This window comes from Ovis canadensis, chromosome 14 (assembly GCF_042477335.2).
Source record: "Ovis canadensis isolate MfBH-ARS-UI-01 breed Bighorn chromosome 14, ARS-UI_OviCan_v2, whole genome shotgun sequence".
Taxonomy (NCBI): Eukaryota; Metazoa; Chordata; class Mammalia; order Artiodactyla; family Bovidae; genus Ovis; species Ovis canadensis.
The window spans coordinates 70,155,004-70,170,979 of record NC_091258.1 but is presented as its reverse complement, the minus strand read 5'-3'; the positions used below and the strand labels follow the sequence as shown (position 1 = coordinate 70,170,979).

General features: G+C 48.4%; 1 protein-coding gene across 2 annotated transcripts; it reads right to left on the bottom strand.

Annotated features, from left to right (window-relative positions):
• Positions 1-6,400: 6,400 nt before the first annotated feature.
• LOC138419116 (sialic acid-binding Ig-like lectin 5) lies at positions 6,401-13,457 on the bottom strand. 2 transcript variants are annotated; one of them, XM_069551342.1, is made up of 8 exons: positions 12,939-13,457; positions 12,471-12,749; positions 12,228-12,275; positions 11,476-11,733; positions 11,107-11,391; positions 10,745-10,835; positions 10,021-10,102; positions 6,401-7,513 (listed from the first exon to the last, which is right to left on the bottom strand). In XM_069551342.1, exons 1-8 carry the CDS (start codon positions 13,405-13,407, stop codon positions 7,331-7,333), a joined length of 1,695 nt encoding a protein of 564 aa, XP_069407443.1. In that variant the 5' UTR covers positions 13,408-13,457; the 3' UTR covers positions 6,401-7,330. The 2 variants fall into 2 exon arrangements, with proteins under 2 accessions (XP_069407443.1, XP_069407444.1); XM_069551343.1 differs by having other exon boundaries at positions 11,476-11,697; positions 12,939-13,449.
• Between the last annotated feature and the right edge of the window lie 2,519 nt (positions 13,458-15,976).

The window sequence follows — 15,976 nt, the reverse complement described above, 5'->3', positions numbered from 1 at the left end:
CGTGTATTCTTGCCATCTCTTCTTACTATCTTCTGCTTCTGTTAGGTCCAGACCATTTCTGTCCTTTATCGAGCCCATCTTTGCATGAAATGTTCCCTTGGTATCTCTCATTTTCTTGAAGAGATCTCTAGTCTTTCCCATTCTGTTCTTTTCCTCTATTCCTTTGCACTGATCACTGAAGAAGGCTTTCTTATTTCTTCTTGCTATTCTTTGGAACTCTGCATTCAGATGCTTATATCTTTCCTTTTCTCCTTTGCTTTTCACCTCTCTTCTTTTCATAGCTATTTGTAAGGCCTCCCCAGAGGCCTTACTTTTGCTTTTTTGCACTTCTTTTCCATGGGGATGGTCTTAATCCCTGTCTCCTGTACAATGTTACGTACCTCATTCCATAGTTCATCAGGCACTCTATCTATCAGATCTAGGCCCTTAAATCTATTTCTCACTTAGAGTGAGAACTTACAGTTAGAGATGGATTTCAAACTCAAGTTTATCTTTCTCCACACCAACTTTCGAGAGTATAGAAATTATATAAACTCCCCACATTCTTTGGCCAACTGGCACTATTTGTACTGTACAAATTACTATTAAATGTTTATACCGGCTCACCCTCAACTCAGAACTTCCCATGTGGCTCAGTGGTAAAGAATCTGCCTGCAGATGCTGGAGACGTGGGTTCGATCCTTGGGTCAGGAAGCTCTCCTGGTGAAAAAAATGGCAACCCACTCCAGTATTCTTGCTGGGATAATCCCATGAACAGAGGGGCCTGGTGGGCTACAGTTCATAGGGTCACAAAGAGTCGGACAAGACTGAGTGCACATGCAGCAACGCAGCCCCCATCTCGTGCACAAAAGTGAAAAGTGAATCACTTAAAATTTAGGAAACGTCTCTAAATCAAAGAAAATCATGTTCAGGAGGAAATCAAGAATCAAGACCTCAGAGTTTGTTGCCCTAAAGGTCTGGGAGCAAGTGACGAGAATGAAAACAGAACGTGAAATCTGGTGCAATGGGTCAGGGGACCTACAGCCTCTATTGGACTGGGGTGCAGAGTCCACTCTGAGTCCAGCTTTTATACCTGATTGCAGACTACAAGACTTTCTTTGATCTATCTTTCTTAAGACACTATACTGACATAGTCCAGATCTCTTTCTTTTTACCCCAGGCCATTCCCTTCTGGGATAGTCTCGGGAGCACTCAGCAAGTGCGTAGGCAGTGTTCCTACCTAACGCCAACCGGGCATTCCAAGGTCCATGCTTTCATGATGCCAGTCACACTCCCTTCTGGGTCTGGCCCTGGGGTCTGTAACAAGGCTATTATTCTAAGAAAACCATGAAAAAAAAAATCATCAACACAGTTTCTTGATATATGCTGTTCTTCCAGGTGCTATTTCTATGAAATTTCTCAAGGCTGTGAAAGTACCTTGTTAGGAATTCTCCCTACAAGAGTCCACCTTGACTATTCTTCTATATGTCAGAAAATCCTGTTGGTGCCGTTTTCCAAAATATATTCAAAGTCTGGCCACTTCTAACCAGCTGTCCTACTGCCACCCTGGCCCAAACCACCACCCTGTCACCTCTCACTCTGCTTGGCCAACTCCTGCTTTTCCCTTAATCCCCAATGTCCTTCTGGATAAGAGCCTCATCACACTATGTTTTAAACAGGTTATATATTTCTGTTCCTTCTCCAACCCTTACCCCGTGAACTTGAACTCCTTTGAGACAGAAACTGTATCTTTCTTCTCTCAGTTATTCTTAGCGTTTCATGCACACTGGCAAAGACAGCAACCAAAAAAAGTTGGGGGAACAAAAGAATGAGGAGGCAGTGTAAAAACTTCCCAAGACTCCCCTCCTGAATGCGAGGCAAAGCAAAGGAACTGAAATACACTTCATGGTTTTGAAACTGACCAGGAGTAAAGAAATGGTGCTTGCGGTAACTTTAAAAAAGAAGAACTGGGGAAAGTTTGCCATTCCATTGTGAAAGCAGAGAAGGGAGACTGTAATCCACTGGGTCTCAGCTGGGGGTTGGGGCTTTCCACTCTCCCAGGGGCATTTGCTAATGGGCATTATTGGTTGTTGAAACCGGACATTGAAAGTTCCTGACATCTCATGGGTAGCGAGCAGAGATGTTCACTGATGTCCTGTGGTGCACAAGACCCAACCCATCAACAAAGAATCATCCAGCCCCAAATGCCCACGTATCAACAGTGCAGAGGCTGACAAACCAAGCTCTTATCCACCCGTGGGCAACTGCAGGGGTCGGGACAGTGTAAGGCAGGGAACATAGCTTGTCTGAGGGAACGTAGACCCCAGTCTCAAAGGATAAGCATGCATCACAAAGATGGAGAGAGGGGGCAATACTATAGTGGAGTGGAACCATGTGAACCAGGGTTGGAGAGACAGGAAGAGGTGCAAAGTCCTTAGAAAGTGGCAGCGATGTGGCTGAGGCATGTGAGGGGGTGGCTGAGAGCTGGGGAAGGGCAGATGATGGTGAGAGTGTGAACGCTCTTGGATAACTGTCACTGAGGTTGATGCTTCACCTTGAGGGAAAGGGGCAGGTGTGGAAGGACACTGAGGAGGGGAGGGACAGGGTTGGAGCTGGGTGTTTGCTCCCTCTGCTGCTGGTGGTGGAGATGGGCTGGAGGGAGTGAGACTGGAGCTCAGGTTTTGAGGAGAGGGTGTTTTAAGGCTCAGGGGAGAGAGGTCACGCTGGGATAGGGAAAAGGGGAAAGATCTGGGAGTTGGTGACTCAGTGGAAACTGGCGACGGGGGAGGAGGGAACTGAAACAGAAGCCTGCCGTGAAGAGTTGAGATAAGCCTCATACTTCTCCTTTGCTAACTCACGTGTCAACATCCTTTCCCCATAACCATGCAAACACCCACCTGGTCAGAGTGCCCCGGCTTTATAGCCTCGAGTCTAATGGTTACCTGGGCAGTGTCTGGCTGTATGGTGCGCTCTGATTGGCCACCGGGAGCTGACTGTCTCTGTGGGCTCACTAAGCGCAGAGCACCGTGCCTATGGACGCGAATTCACTGAACCCACAAAACAACCAAACGAGCCAAGAAACGCTGTCATCGCCATTGGATGCAGGAGCAAGTGGCAGTAGCAAGAGCTTAAGTGGTGAAACAGGTGCCTGAATCCTGGCGGAATGACTTTGACCTTAAATTATTATTATTTTAATGAAGAGGAAATCCTCATGACATAAAAGTAACCAATAAATTACTTTTTTATCTTTTGGCTTTGCCGCATAGTGTGCGGATCTTAGTTCCCCAACCAGGGATGGAACCCTCATCCCTGCCTTAGCTGTGGGAGTTTCAAGCACTGGACCACCAGGGAAATCCCCTTGTTTTTTTTTTTTTTATCTAATTTTAATCAAATTAACCATTTTTAAATGAACGGTTTAGTGGCATTTAGTATATGCTCAATGTTGTGTAACCAGTACCTCTATCTAGTTTCAAAACATTTTTCCTCACCCCAAAAAGAAGTTCTGCGCCCATTAAACAGTTACTCTCCATTTCCTCCTCCCCTAAACCCCTTGTTGTTTGTTGTTCAGTCCCTCAGCCATGTCACACTCTTTTCGACCCCATGGACTGAAGTACGCCAGGCTCCCCTGTCCTTCACTATCTCCTTGAGTTTGCTCAAACTCATGTTCAATGAGTTGGTGATGCCATTCCACCATCTCATCCTCTGTCACCCCCTTCTCCTCCTCCCCTCAATCTTTCCCAGCATCAGGGTCTTTTCCAATGAGTTGGCTCTTCACATCAGGTGGCCAAGGTATTGGAGCTTCAGCTTCAGCATCAGTCCTTCTAATGAATATTCAGAACTGATTTCCTTTAGGATGGACTGGTTGGATCTCCTTGAAGCCCAAGGGACTCTTCAAGAGTCTTCTCTTTCCCAAAGCTCCTGGCAGCCCCTCATCAGCTTCCTGTCTCTGTGGAGGTAAATATCTTGGATGTTTCGTATAAATGGGAATCATACAATATGTGACCATTTGTGTCTGGTATCTTTCATTTAGCATATGTTTGAGGTTCATCCATGATGTAGTGTGTATCTGTGTTTCTACTGCTGAATGATGCGCCATTGTACTGCCTAGTCACTCAGTTGTGTCCGACTCTTTGCGGCCCCATGAACTGTAGCCTGTGTGGCTCCTCAGTCCATGGAATTCTCCAAGCAAGAACACTGGAGTGGATTGGTGCCATTGTATGGATGGATCATATTTTGTTTATCCATTCATCCACCAATAGACATTTGGATTTTTTTTTTTTTTTTTTTTTTGGCTATTAGGAAGGCACTTAAAATTTTTTTGTTTTCCATTATGGTTTATTACAAGATATTGAGTATAGTTCCCCATGCTACATGCTGCTGCTAAGTCACTTCAGTCATGTCCAACTCTGTGTGACTCCATAGATGGCAGCCCACCAGGCTCCCCCATCCCTGGGATTCTCCAGGCAAGAACACTGGAGTGGGTTGCCATTTCCTTCTCCAATACATGAAAGTGGAAAGTGAAAGTGAAAGTGAAGTCACGTCCGACTCTTCGCAACCCCATGGACTGCAGCCTACCAGGCTCCTCCGTCCATGGGATTTTCCAGGCAAGAGTACTGGAGTGGGGTGCCATTGCCTTCTCCTCATGCTACATAGTAGCATGTTTTGATCCATTCTATATATAATAGTTTGCATCTGCTAATCCCAAACTCCCAATCCATCCCTCTCCCTGCACTCTCTTGAAAACCACAGATCTGGTCTCTATATCTGAGTCTGTTTCTGCACAGCAGTGATTCAGCCATATATTCTTTTTAATGTCTTCCCTGGGCTCAGTGGTAAAGAATCTGCCTGCCAATGCAGGTGACCTGGGTTTGATCCCTGGGTCAGGAATATCCCCTGGAAAAGGAAATGGCAACCCACTCCAGTATTTTTGCCTGGAGAATCCCCATGGACTGAGGAGCTTGGCGTGCTACAGTCCACAAGATCACAAAAGAGTCAGACACGACTGAGCAGCTAAACAATGACAACATTCTTTTTCATATTACTTTTCATATTCTTTTCCACTGTGGTTTATTACAAGAAACTGAATATGGTTTCCTGTGCTATACAGAGGAACCTGTCACCTGTCTTACTGTTGATGGGCATTTGGGCAGGTTCCATTTTTTCAGCCACTACATTCCATTCTTTAAGAAAGCACATTGTGAAAACTTTTGGATACATTTGGTGAACATGCATACATGCTTCTGTTGAATGCATACCTGGGAGTTGAATGGTTATCTCATGTGCTCAGTGTTAGAGTGACAAGCATTTTCCAAAATTGGTCGTACCTACTCTCACTCCTACCAGCACTTTGGGAGAGTTCCAATTGCTCCACATCATCACCAACACTTGATATTCTTTTTTTTTTTTCTTTCTTTCTTTTAAATGCTATTTATTTTTTGGCCATGCCTTGAGACATGTGGAATCTTAGTTCCCCAACTAGGATCGAACCTGTGCCCCCTGTATTGGAAACAAAGTTTTAAACACTGGACCGCCAGGGAAGCCCCAACACTGGATATTCTTTAAGAAAGCATTGTTTTTATTGTGATGAAGTACCCATGATATAAAATTTACCAATGTAACTATTTTCAAGTGTGCAATTAAATGGTGTTAAACATGTTCAAGTTGTGTAACCATCAGCACCGTCCATTTCTAGAACTTTTTCATCATCTGAAACTGGAATTCTGTACCCATTAAACATTAACTGTCCCCTGACTCCTCCAGTCCCCAGCCCCTGGAATCCACTTCATAAGGCTTTTCTTTAAAAACTGTGGTAAAAAAAAATTATATAAAATTTACCATCTTAACCATTTAAAAGTGCACGATACAGTAGTGTTTATCATATGCATCTTGTTGGCCATCAAATCTCTAAGAATGTTTTCATCTTGCAAAAATGAAACTCTCCACCTATTGAATAGTAACTTCCTATCTCCGCAGCCTCTGAGTATCCCCCCGGGACCCCTCTGCCTTCTGTTTCACAGTTTAATTTCTTTGAATACTTCCTATAGCTGGAATCATGCAGTATTTGTCTTTCTGTACAACTGGCTTATTTCACTTCATGTAATATCCTCAACACTCAAGTTCCTTGATATTATTTTTATTATCTTGCCAATGTCACTATGCAACTGGCATACCACTGTGATTTTCATTTGTATTTCCTCGACAGCTACAGAAGTTGAATACATTTCTGTATGCTTGTTGGCCATTTGACTATCTTGCCATTCTATTTGCTTGTCTTTTTCTTATTGATTTGTGGAAGCTCTTTATATATTCCTTTAAATGTTTAAAAATTTATTATTTTTTTATTATTTTAAAATACATATTCTTTATATTCTCTGCATGTCCTTTGTTAGACACATGTATTGGGAAGTATCTTCTCCACCCAGAGAATTACATTTAGATTTACTTTAAAAAATAATAATACATGTCACACCCCACCAGAAAAGAAAAACAAAAAAACTAAAATAATATGTGTTGTTAATAGTGAAAAAACTAGTCAGGCAAAATAGAAGTATGTGGTAGAATCAAAAGCTGACATCTGCCTCCATTCTGAGGTAAATCACAAATATGGTTAACACCCACAGTGCATGTGTGTGTGTGCGTTAAGTCACTTCAGTCATGTCCCACAGTACATGCTTGCATGAAGACAGCTGAGCGCTGAAGAATTGATGCTTTTGAACTGTGGTGTTGGAGAAGACTTTTGAGAGTCCCTTGGACTGCAAGGAGATCCAACCAGTCCATCCTAAAGGAAATCAGTCCTGAATATTCATTGGAAGGACTGATGTTGAAGCTGAAACTCCAATACTTTAGCCACCTGATGCGAAGAGCTGACTCATTGGAAAAGACCTTGATGCTGGGAAAGATTGAAGGCGGGAGAAGGGGGCAACAGAGGATGAGATGGTTGGATGGCATCACCAACTCAATGGGCATGAGTTTGGGTAAACTCCAGGAGTTGGTGATGGACAGGGAGGCCTGACATGCTGCAGTCCATGGGGTCAAAAAGAACCAGACATGACTAAGTGACTGAACTGAACTGAACTGAACTGAACTAAGGAATATTATCCTCACTTTACAGAGGTGGAAACTGAGGCACAGAGAGGTAAAGTTTTTTGACTTGCTTGATATAACACCCTTAGCATTACTCAAGCTTGGATTTGAACCCAGGACTCTCTAACTGTGACCTTCAGCCACTCCAAGGAACCTCACCTTCTCACTTATAAGCTTTGGCTCAGCAGGCAGCCAAGTCTTCAAGAATCAGTATCTGACACACATGTCCCTCAGAGGCGCATTTTCTGGGGGTGGAGGCAGGGTCCTATCACTTCCCAATCTTGATCTCTGAGTACTCGGTGGTATCCCAGACCTGAAAGTTGTGGGTCCTTGGTTTGTGGAAACTGAGGTTTGCATAATAGAGCTCTTGTTCCTTCTCTGAGGTGGAAGTAGCCGGAGCTGGGGTCTGGTAGTCAGAGGGGCTGTCTGACCAGGATTCATTGAAGTGACCCTGAGTGGGAAGAGAGAACAACATGAGCTGGCCTTTGGGGTCTGGAGAAGGGAACCCAGAGCTTGAGGAGGGCATGTATTCACTTATCCATTTTCACACCCATTTCCTGAGGATTTGCTCATTCAGTCACTCCTTCATTCATTCATACCTTTAATCACAATGGTCTGTTCTTCTCATTACTCATCTCACTGAATCCTTGCCTTCCACAGACAAGGTCCCTGACCTTGGAATGTCTATCAAGACAAGGAGACAGTATGAAGTTGTCACACACTCAAAACTTAGCAAACTGCAAATTGTGTCTTGATGGACAGAAGCAGGGTGCTGTGGGCGAGAGTCACAGAGGTCTGCAGGAGACCTGCACTGCCCTCCCAGAGCTCACAGTGTTAGGGAAACAGGCCTGTGGCTATTATAGGGAAGTGTGATGACAATCTGCCTGGTGTAGGGCAGGGGACTATTTGAATGACATAAATTGGCATGACACTTAAAGAATGAAATAAAACAGAAACATAATCACAGACATAGAGAACAGATTTGTGATTGCCAAGGAGTGTGGTGGGGTGAGGGAGGAATGGATTGGGAATTTGGGATTAGTGGATGAAAACTATTATATATAGGATGGATAAACAACAAGGTCCTACTGTACAGCACAGAGAACTATTTTCAATTACCTTGACAAACCATAATGGGAAGAAATAAGGGGATAAAGAATGTATATATATTCATATATGTATGCATAACTGAATCACTTTGCTGTACAGCAGAAATTAACATAGCATTGTAAATCAACTATACTTCAACAAAATACATTAAAAAAAAAGAATGAAATAAAGCCATTTGTGGCAACATGGATGGATCTAGAGGTTATCATACTAAGTGAAGTAAGTTGAACAAAGACAAATTCATGATATCGCTTATATGTGAAATCTAAAAAAATGATACAAATGAACTTATTTAGACCCCAATGCTGGGAAGGACTGAGGGCAGGAGGAGAAGCAGGCAACAGAGGGTGAGATGGTTGGATGGCATCAACATGAACTCAGTGAACATGAGTTTGAGCAAAGTCAGGGAGATAGTGAAGGACAGGGAAGCCTGGCGTGCTGCCATCCACGAGGTCCAAAGAGTTGAACACGACTGAGCGACTGGACAATATTAACTTAGAAACAGCCATATGGAAGAGATGCTGAGGGCAAGGTATAGGGAAAGGACACAGTTTCGCCTTCTCCAATTTCTTCATCCTGCTTGTTCACCAACCTGAAAGCTCTCTAAACCCCATCCTTTGAGGGTTTTCAGGAGGCTTCACACCATAGACATGATTGACTAAACCACTGGCCTTTGGCGACTGAAATCTTCCAACACCTCTCCCATCCCTGGAGGTCAGGGGGTGGGACTGAAAGTTCCAGTCCCCTCTGTTTGGTTCTCCTGGCAACCAGGCCTTATCCTTAGGTACTTTCCAAAAGTCACCCCATGCAAATAACAAGAGACCCCTTTAACACTCCCATCACTGCAAGGTTCAAGTGTTCTAGGACTCTGTGTCAGGAATAGGGGATAAAGATCAAATATATATTTCTTATTATAGATCATAATATCATAGAATACAATAAGCTCATTTGTGGGGAGGGACAGGATGCTGGCGGGAGAACTTGGCAGGGGGACAGAACACCAGACTAAAGAATCTGGCCTTGACTCCTTAGGCCTGTGCTGTCCAATATAGGAGCCCCTAGCCATGTGTGGCTCTTGAGCCCAAGAAATGTTGTGAATCAGTCAAAAATGAATACTCGAGGTCAAAGTTTATGTAGAAAGAAAGAAAAAGAGAGAGAAAGAAAGGGAGGGGGGACAGAGGAAGGAAAGAAGGACGGGAGAAAGAGATACGGAAAGAAAGGGGAAAGAAGGAAAGGAAGAAAGAAAGAGAAAGAAAAAGGAAGGAAGGAAGAGAGAAGAGAAAGAAAGAAAATATCCCATTAATATTAATAATTTGTGATGACATGATGTTTGAAATAATACTTTGGCTACATTCAGTTAAATAAAATATTATATAAAAACTGATCTCACGTTCCTTTCTCCTTTTTTTTTTTTTTTTAACATGGCTAGGTTTCAAGTTGTACTCATGGCTCATATGTATTTCTGTTGGATCTAGACTGTGGGGGGCAAGCACAGGGTGACTGTAAAGAAAAGCTGTTTGGGGAACTTCTTGCTGAGAGCTTACTGGGGGAGGAGAGAGGGAGCCAGTGACCCAGGGGAGAGTGAGGGCTCAGCAGGAAAGGGGCCAAAAGGAGAAGAGCTTTGCTAAACGGAAGATGGACAGGACTCGGTGAATTCTAGGCTCCAGGGAGTGGCGGAAAGACGAGAGGGTGATTTGAGTGCAACAAGAAACTCGAGAGGAAAAGCAAACGTGGAGGCGGGTGGGGGAGATCACGTTTTTCTGAGGTGATGAGTAGGCTGCTGCGGCCCCTGTGTGGGCAGTGGGGTCCAGTGGGGACACTGGACGGCAAGCCGCCCACGTCACTCACCCGGGAGGCGGGACGCGATGCTGGGCAGTCGCCATCTTGGCTCGACGCTCTCTCCACCGACTTGTTCCTGTAGATTTTCACGCTGAAAAAAGAGACCAGGGTCTTTAAGAGGGCTCCTCTAGGGAGTCCAGAGGGACTTTCGGAGCGCAGGCCAGTGTCCAGCTGCAGAGACCCTGACCAGAAAGCAAGCGCCCTCCTCGCGCACGGCCAGCGCCAGGGTCCACACTGGGCCAAGATGTCAGGAGGCTGCATTCTTGATGCCACTTCAGCGAGCCACCTCTTTTTCAGCATTATCACTCCACCAGCGCCCTCAACTCTGGGCTTTTAATGTTTTTTTTTTTTTAAATAATTAGTTTATTTTTGGCTGTGCTGGTCTTCCTTGCTGCCTAGGGGCTTTCCCTAGTTGGGGCCAGTGGGGGCTACTCTCTAGGTGCCCTGCATGGGCTTCTCACGGCAGTGGCTTCTGTAGTCAAAGAGCTCAGGGCTCTAGGCGAGCAAGCTTCAGTAGTTGTGGCACGTGGGCTTAGTTGTCCCATGGCCATGTGGGATCTTCCTGGACTGGATATCAAACCCGTGTCCCCTGCACTGGCAGGCAGACTCTTAACCACTGGACCACCAGGGAAGTCCTGAGCTTTGAGTTTTGAAGATTCTTTGAGTCTTCACCCCCGTCATCCGCCCCTTGCACCCACCCCCATAGTGGTCCCCAGCTGAGGCCACCACTCACACAAAGAAGATGAGACAGAGAGCAAGCAGGGCTGTGACACCAGCTCCTCCGACAGCCCCCTGAACCACGCCGGTCCTGGGTCCTGGTCTCCCTGGAGATATGAGTCCTGGGGTGACGTCCAGCCCACTTCAAGCATTCGCCTGAGCCTTCTCATATCCATGACCCACGAGTGTGCTTACTTTTCCCCAGGACTCAGTGCCGTGTCCACCATCCTTTGATAAGACTGCAGCCTCTTGTGCTCCCCTCCCCAGCTACCACAGAGGACCCTGAATGCTAGTCCCCTTTAGCCCAGAATCATGCCCATTTCTCTTCCTCTCCACGTTTTCTAGGACCCAGATGCGCAACTTCCCCTTTCCCCGGACCTGGCAGCAGCAGGATCTTCACGTTCTGTTTCCCATGGGCGTTCTGGGCCTCGCAGCTGAGTCTGAGGCCGGAGCTGAGCCCCTCGCGGAGGCTCAGGGAGCTATTAACCCAGGGCCCGGCGGAGCTGGAGGTGACCTCAAAGGAGGCGTTACTGAAGTTCCCCTCCAGCAGCCCCTCGCCCAACCGCCAGTGCAGGGAGGGGGCCGGCCAGGCTCGGGAGGAGCAGCTGCAGCTCAGACCCTCCTCCTCCTGGGAGCAGGAGGGTCCCAGCAGCTGTAGGGGTGCTGTGGGGAGAGATGGGAGGGATCAGGGCAGCTCTCCCCTCCCATTAACCCCGGCCTCCTTCCCCCGGGTGTGTTCCAACTCACTTCTCACAACGAGGTTCAGAGACGCTTTCTTGGAGCCCAGTGGATGCTGAGCTTGGCAGACATATAACCCGTGGTCCCTCAGTTCCAACCGGGGCAGCTCAAGGACCCCAGGGTTCGAGGAATTTGAGGGGCTCAGGGTCAGGCTCTCTCGGGTCCAGCTGATCATGGCAGGAGGGTTGCTGTCAGGAACACAGTCCAGGCGCAGGGACTGGCCCTCCTGGACTGAAAGAGACTGGCTTTTGCCCAGAGTTTCAGGTCCTGGCAAGACAGAGAGAAAGCTAGCCTCGCTCTGCCCGTCTCTTCCATTGGTTAGTGGCTCATATTGTCCTGGTTCCGAGCATTGTCAATTTCCTCTGTGTAAAAAATCCCATCGTGGCCAGTTTCAAACGCCTCATTTGAAGCCACTGAACCCAGAAGTGGGAAAAGATGGACACAGTTGCACAACTGGCTCTTGCCAACCAGTGAGAGCCAACCCCTAAGGAGAGAGAAGGCAGGATTTGGGAGGAAGATAGAGCCCAGGCAGTGGGGACAGTTACGTCCATTTGGCAAGGAAGAGGCCAGGCGACATCCATGAGAACAGGGTCAGCAGAAGGGGGACGCTGGTTTGTAAGCCCACGAGCCAGTGTGGAGGGGTTCCCACCCCTGCTGTTCCCACACCTTCTATCTGAGTCCTGAACCCCAGATCAGCTCAGAAGGTCAGAGACAGACCCCATTTCCATCACTGCCCCAAGAAGAGAGGTTTTGACGTATACCTGTGCCTTCTTTCCAGTACACTCTGATGGTCAGCTCCTGGGGTGCATCTGGACAGACAGACATAACTGTCCCTTTTCAGGGGCAGGAACATAGGCCCTTCCTCCCAGAAACATCAGAAATGGGAAGCAAGTGGAGTGGGGTGTCCTCATCCATCCTCCCCAGTTCTAGCAGCCCAGGCCCTGCCTCCCCCTCCCCAACACCATCGGGGACCCAGCCTCTTGCCCGTCCCCCCCCTCACTCACAGGACACATTGAGCCTGATGGTCGCCTCTGTGCTCACACCAGCTCCAGGGAAGGTCACACGACACGTGAGGTTGGTGCCGTGGTCCTGGGGCCTCGGGGTGAGGGTGAGCACCGAGGAGTGGGGACTCTTGGGGTGCGGGGAGGTGAGGGCGATCCTGGTCCAGGAGAAGGTGGGGGGCGTCCCCCTCTCACAGGCCCATGGCACCGCACAGGTGAGGTTGGTGGGGTGGCCGGACGCTAGGGTCCCCTGGACATGGATGTCAGGTGTGTCTGTCAGAGCTGGAGAGGCGGAGACGCAGACCCAGGACTGCAGGGGGGACCTCTGTGTGCCCCTCAGAGCAGTCTGTTCCCCAGCATCCTGTACCCCTGGGTCCCCCCCAGGATGAGAAGACAGGGTTCCCCTCCCACCCTGCCCTGGGCTTCCTAAGGACCCCTATATGTATGTCCTCCACTTGGCCCCATCCTTACCGGTCACACGGATCGAGAGCGGATGCCATTTATAACTATATCTCACAGTAGGCCCTCTCTCCACCCTAAAGATGTATGTCCCTGTATCCCTCCTCTGGGCGTCTCTGATCTCCAGGGAGCAGTCTTTGGTCTGGGGGTCTCCAACGAGGAGGAATCGGCCCTGGGTCTCACTGAGCACTGCATGCTCTGGGTTGTTTGTGGCCACTGCAGGATCTTCAGCGGTATATGCCTTTTCCCGGAACCAGTAGCTGTGAGCTGGGTCAGAGTCTTTCCAGCCTTCCTGGGGATAGGAGACCAAGCAGGCCACGCGGACACACAGGCCCTCCTGCACCGACACAGACCGTGGCACATCCAGCCGGTATCTCAGATCCTGAGCCAGGGACCCTGAAGGGAAACGAGGATTAGTCGAGCCCTCACCCCACTCACCTACCCACAGCAGTGACTGCAGCAGCAGCAGCAGCAGCAGCATCTTTGGGGTGACACTCTTGGAGCCTTGGTGTCACAGGATTGAGAGGAAGCCCCAACAGGAGGCCCAGGGCTGAGGTCAGAAAGTGACAGACCACAAAAGAGGAACTTGGCACCCACAGGCTGCCGGAGCCTCGCGAATCCTGGAGAGGAACCGTCTAGATGAGGCCCCGCCGAGGGTCACAAGCAGCGAGCACTGCCCAGGGGAGGATCCCGGCTCCCTGTTCGCCACCCGACCCCCCTGCACCTCTGTCCACAGCTGGAAATCAAGCTGGTCAGTCCCCGCCGGGTGTGGGAGGCAGGAGGGGCAGCTGGGGAAGCCCTAGGTGTGAAAGATGGGGATGGGCACCCACCCCCCCGGATGAAGGAGGTGGTGATTAGTTACTGAGATGAACGTGACAGCGGCATGCATGTGCATCTCTGCTTTCAGGGACTGGAGCCCCAGGAAGAACAGGACAGACTGTCTCATCCTGGAGAACTTCTCCGGCGCCCCAGGTCCCGTTGATACAGTATGAGCTGGGGGTAGCCAGCTCAAGGTTCGGAGGAAAAACTTGATCACTCTGTGCAGTTACAAGGTGAGTTCCCGGGTGTAAATGGCCAGAATGGGTGGGACCAGGATGAAGGTGCTATGAGAACATGATCCCAGGGGAGCATGGGGCTTCTTGACCTAGTAACAGCTGCCTGCCCTGGCCCCCCTGGTGTTGACTGCGTACGCCAGGCCTGGGAGCCGGGCACTGAGAGCAAGATGACAGCCTTTGGGGGCAGGTGGGCCTGCCCTCCTTCCCCTCCAAGCCTCAGCTTTTTCATCTGTGCTGCTGCTGCTGCTAAGTCACTTCAGTCATGTCCAACTCTGTGCAACCCCATAGATGGCAGCCCACCAGGCTCCCCCGTCTCTGGGATTCTCCAGGCAAGAACACTGGAGTGGGTTGCCATTTCCTTCTCCAATGCATGAAAGTGAAAAGTGAAAGTGAAGTCGCTCAGTTGTGTCTGACTCTTAGCGACTCCATGGACAGCAGCCCACTAGGCTCCTCCGTCCATGGGATTTTCCAGGCAAGAGTACTAGAGTGGGGTGCCATTGCGTTCTCCTTTTCATCTGTACATGCAGGAATAATAATGTTTAACCCTCGTCCTGGGCATTTTCTACAGTCTGGTGTGGCCATCTTGCAGGTCATGTGTCTGGCCCTGGCCATTCCTCTAAGTCCCTCCTTCAGCAAGAAGCTCCTGGTGGTCAGTGGTGTCTTTGATACCAAAGATACCTAAGCCTGAAGAGGGGATCTGGGGCACAGACTCTGCAGTCAGATGGCTCTGGGCTGAGCCTGGCTCCCTAATGCATGCTGTGCCACCTTGGGAAGTGGCTTAAACATTCTGTGCAGAATTGCATCCCTGTTGTTCATGGGGTGTTGGGGCTGAATTGTATCACCCCCCTCAAAAAATTTTTATATGTGCGAGTCCTAACCCCCCGTGCCTCTAAATGTGATTGCATTTGGAGACAGGGCCTTTAAAGAGGTTGTGTTGTCATTCAGTCACCCAGTCGTGTCCGACCTTTTGCGACCCCATGGACTGCAGCAGGCCAGGCCTCTCTGTCCTTCACCACCTGCCAAAGTTTGCCCGAGTTCATGCCCATTGCATCGGCGATACCATTCAACCCTCTCATCCTCTGACACCCTCTTCTCTCTCTGCCCTCAATCTTTCCCAGCATCGGGGACTTTTCCAATGTTCTAATCAGATGACCAAAATACTGGAGCTTCAGCTTCAACATCAGTCCTTCCAATGAGTGTTCAGGGTTGATTTTCTTTAAGATAGACTGGTTTGATCTTTTTGCTATCCAAGGGACTTTCAGGAGTCTTCTCCAGCACCACAGTGCAAAGGCATCAATTCTTTGGCACTCAGTCCAGCTCTCACAACTGTATGTGTGAGGTAATTAAGGTAAAATGAGGTCATTGAGGTTGGCCCTCATAAGGCCCATGTCCATGTAAGAAGAAGGTGTTAGGACACAGACACATACTGAGAAGCTACCACGTGGAGACACGGGGAGAAGACGACTGTCTACAAGCCAAGAAGAGAGGCCACAGAAGGCTGTATACATACGTATAACTGAATCACTTTGCTGTACAGCAGTGATTAATACAACATTGTAAAGCAACTATACTTCAATCAAAAATTGTTTTAAAACTTAGGGACTTCCCTGGTGGTCCAGTGGTTAAGAATCCACTTGCCAACTGAGGGGACACGAGTTCAATCCCTGGTTCGGGAAGTCCTGCGTGCTGCAGAGCAACTAAGTCCGTGCACCACAACTACTGAGTCTGAGCTCTAGAGCACAGGAGCTGCAACTACCAAAGCCCGTGGGCCTCGAGCCTGTGCCTCTCAACAAGAGAAGCCACCACAATGAGAAGCCTGTGCACTGCAGCGAACAGTAGCCCCCACCCGCTGCAACTAGCGAAAACCGAGATGGGCAGCAACAAAGACCCAGCGCAGTTGAAAGTAAGTTAATATTTTAAAACGTAAAAGTGAAGAAAAAATAAGGAGCCAACCCCGCGGACACCTTGATCTCAGACTTCCAGCCTCCAGGTTCA

Bases quoted from the DNA above. Each gene is read 5' to 3' on its own strand.
- LOC138419116 (XM_069551342.1), bottom strand. From the start codon at position 13,407: ATGCTGCTGCTGCTGCTGCTGCTGCAGTCACTGCTGTGGGTAGGTGAG. The intron at 11,734-12,227 runs GTATACGTCAAA...CTGTCTTGCCAG, and splicing joins GTACTGGAAAGAAGGCACAG to GACCTGAAACTCTGGGCAAA. The intron at 11,392-11,475 runs GTGAGTTGGAAC...CTCTCCCCACAG, and splicing joins TCTGAACCTCGTTGTGAGAA to CACCCCTACAGCTGCTGGGA.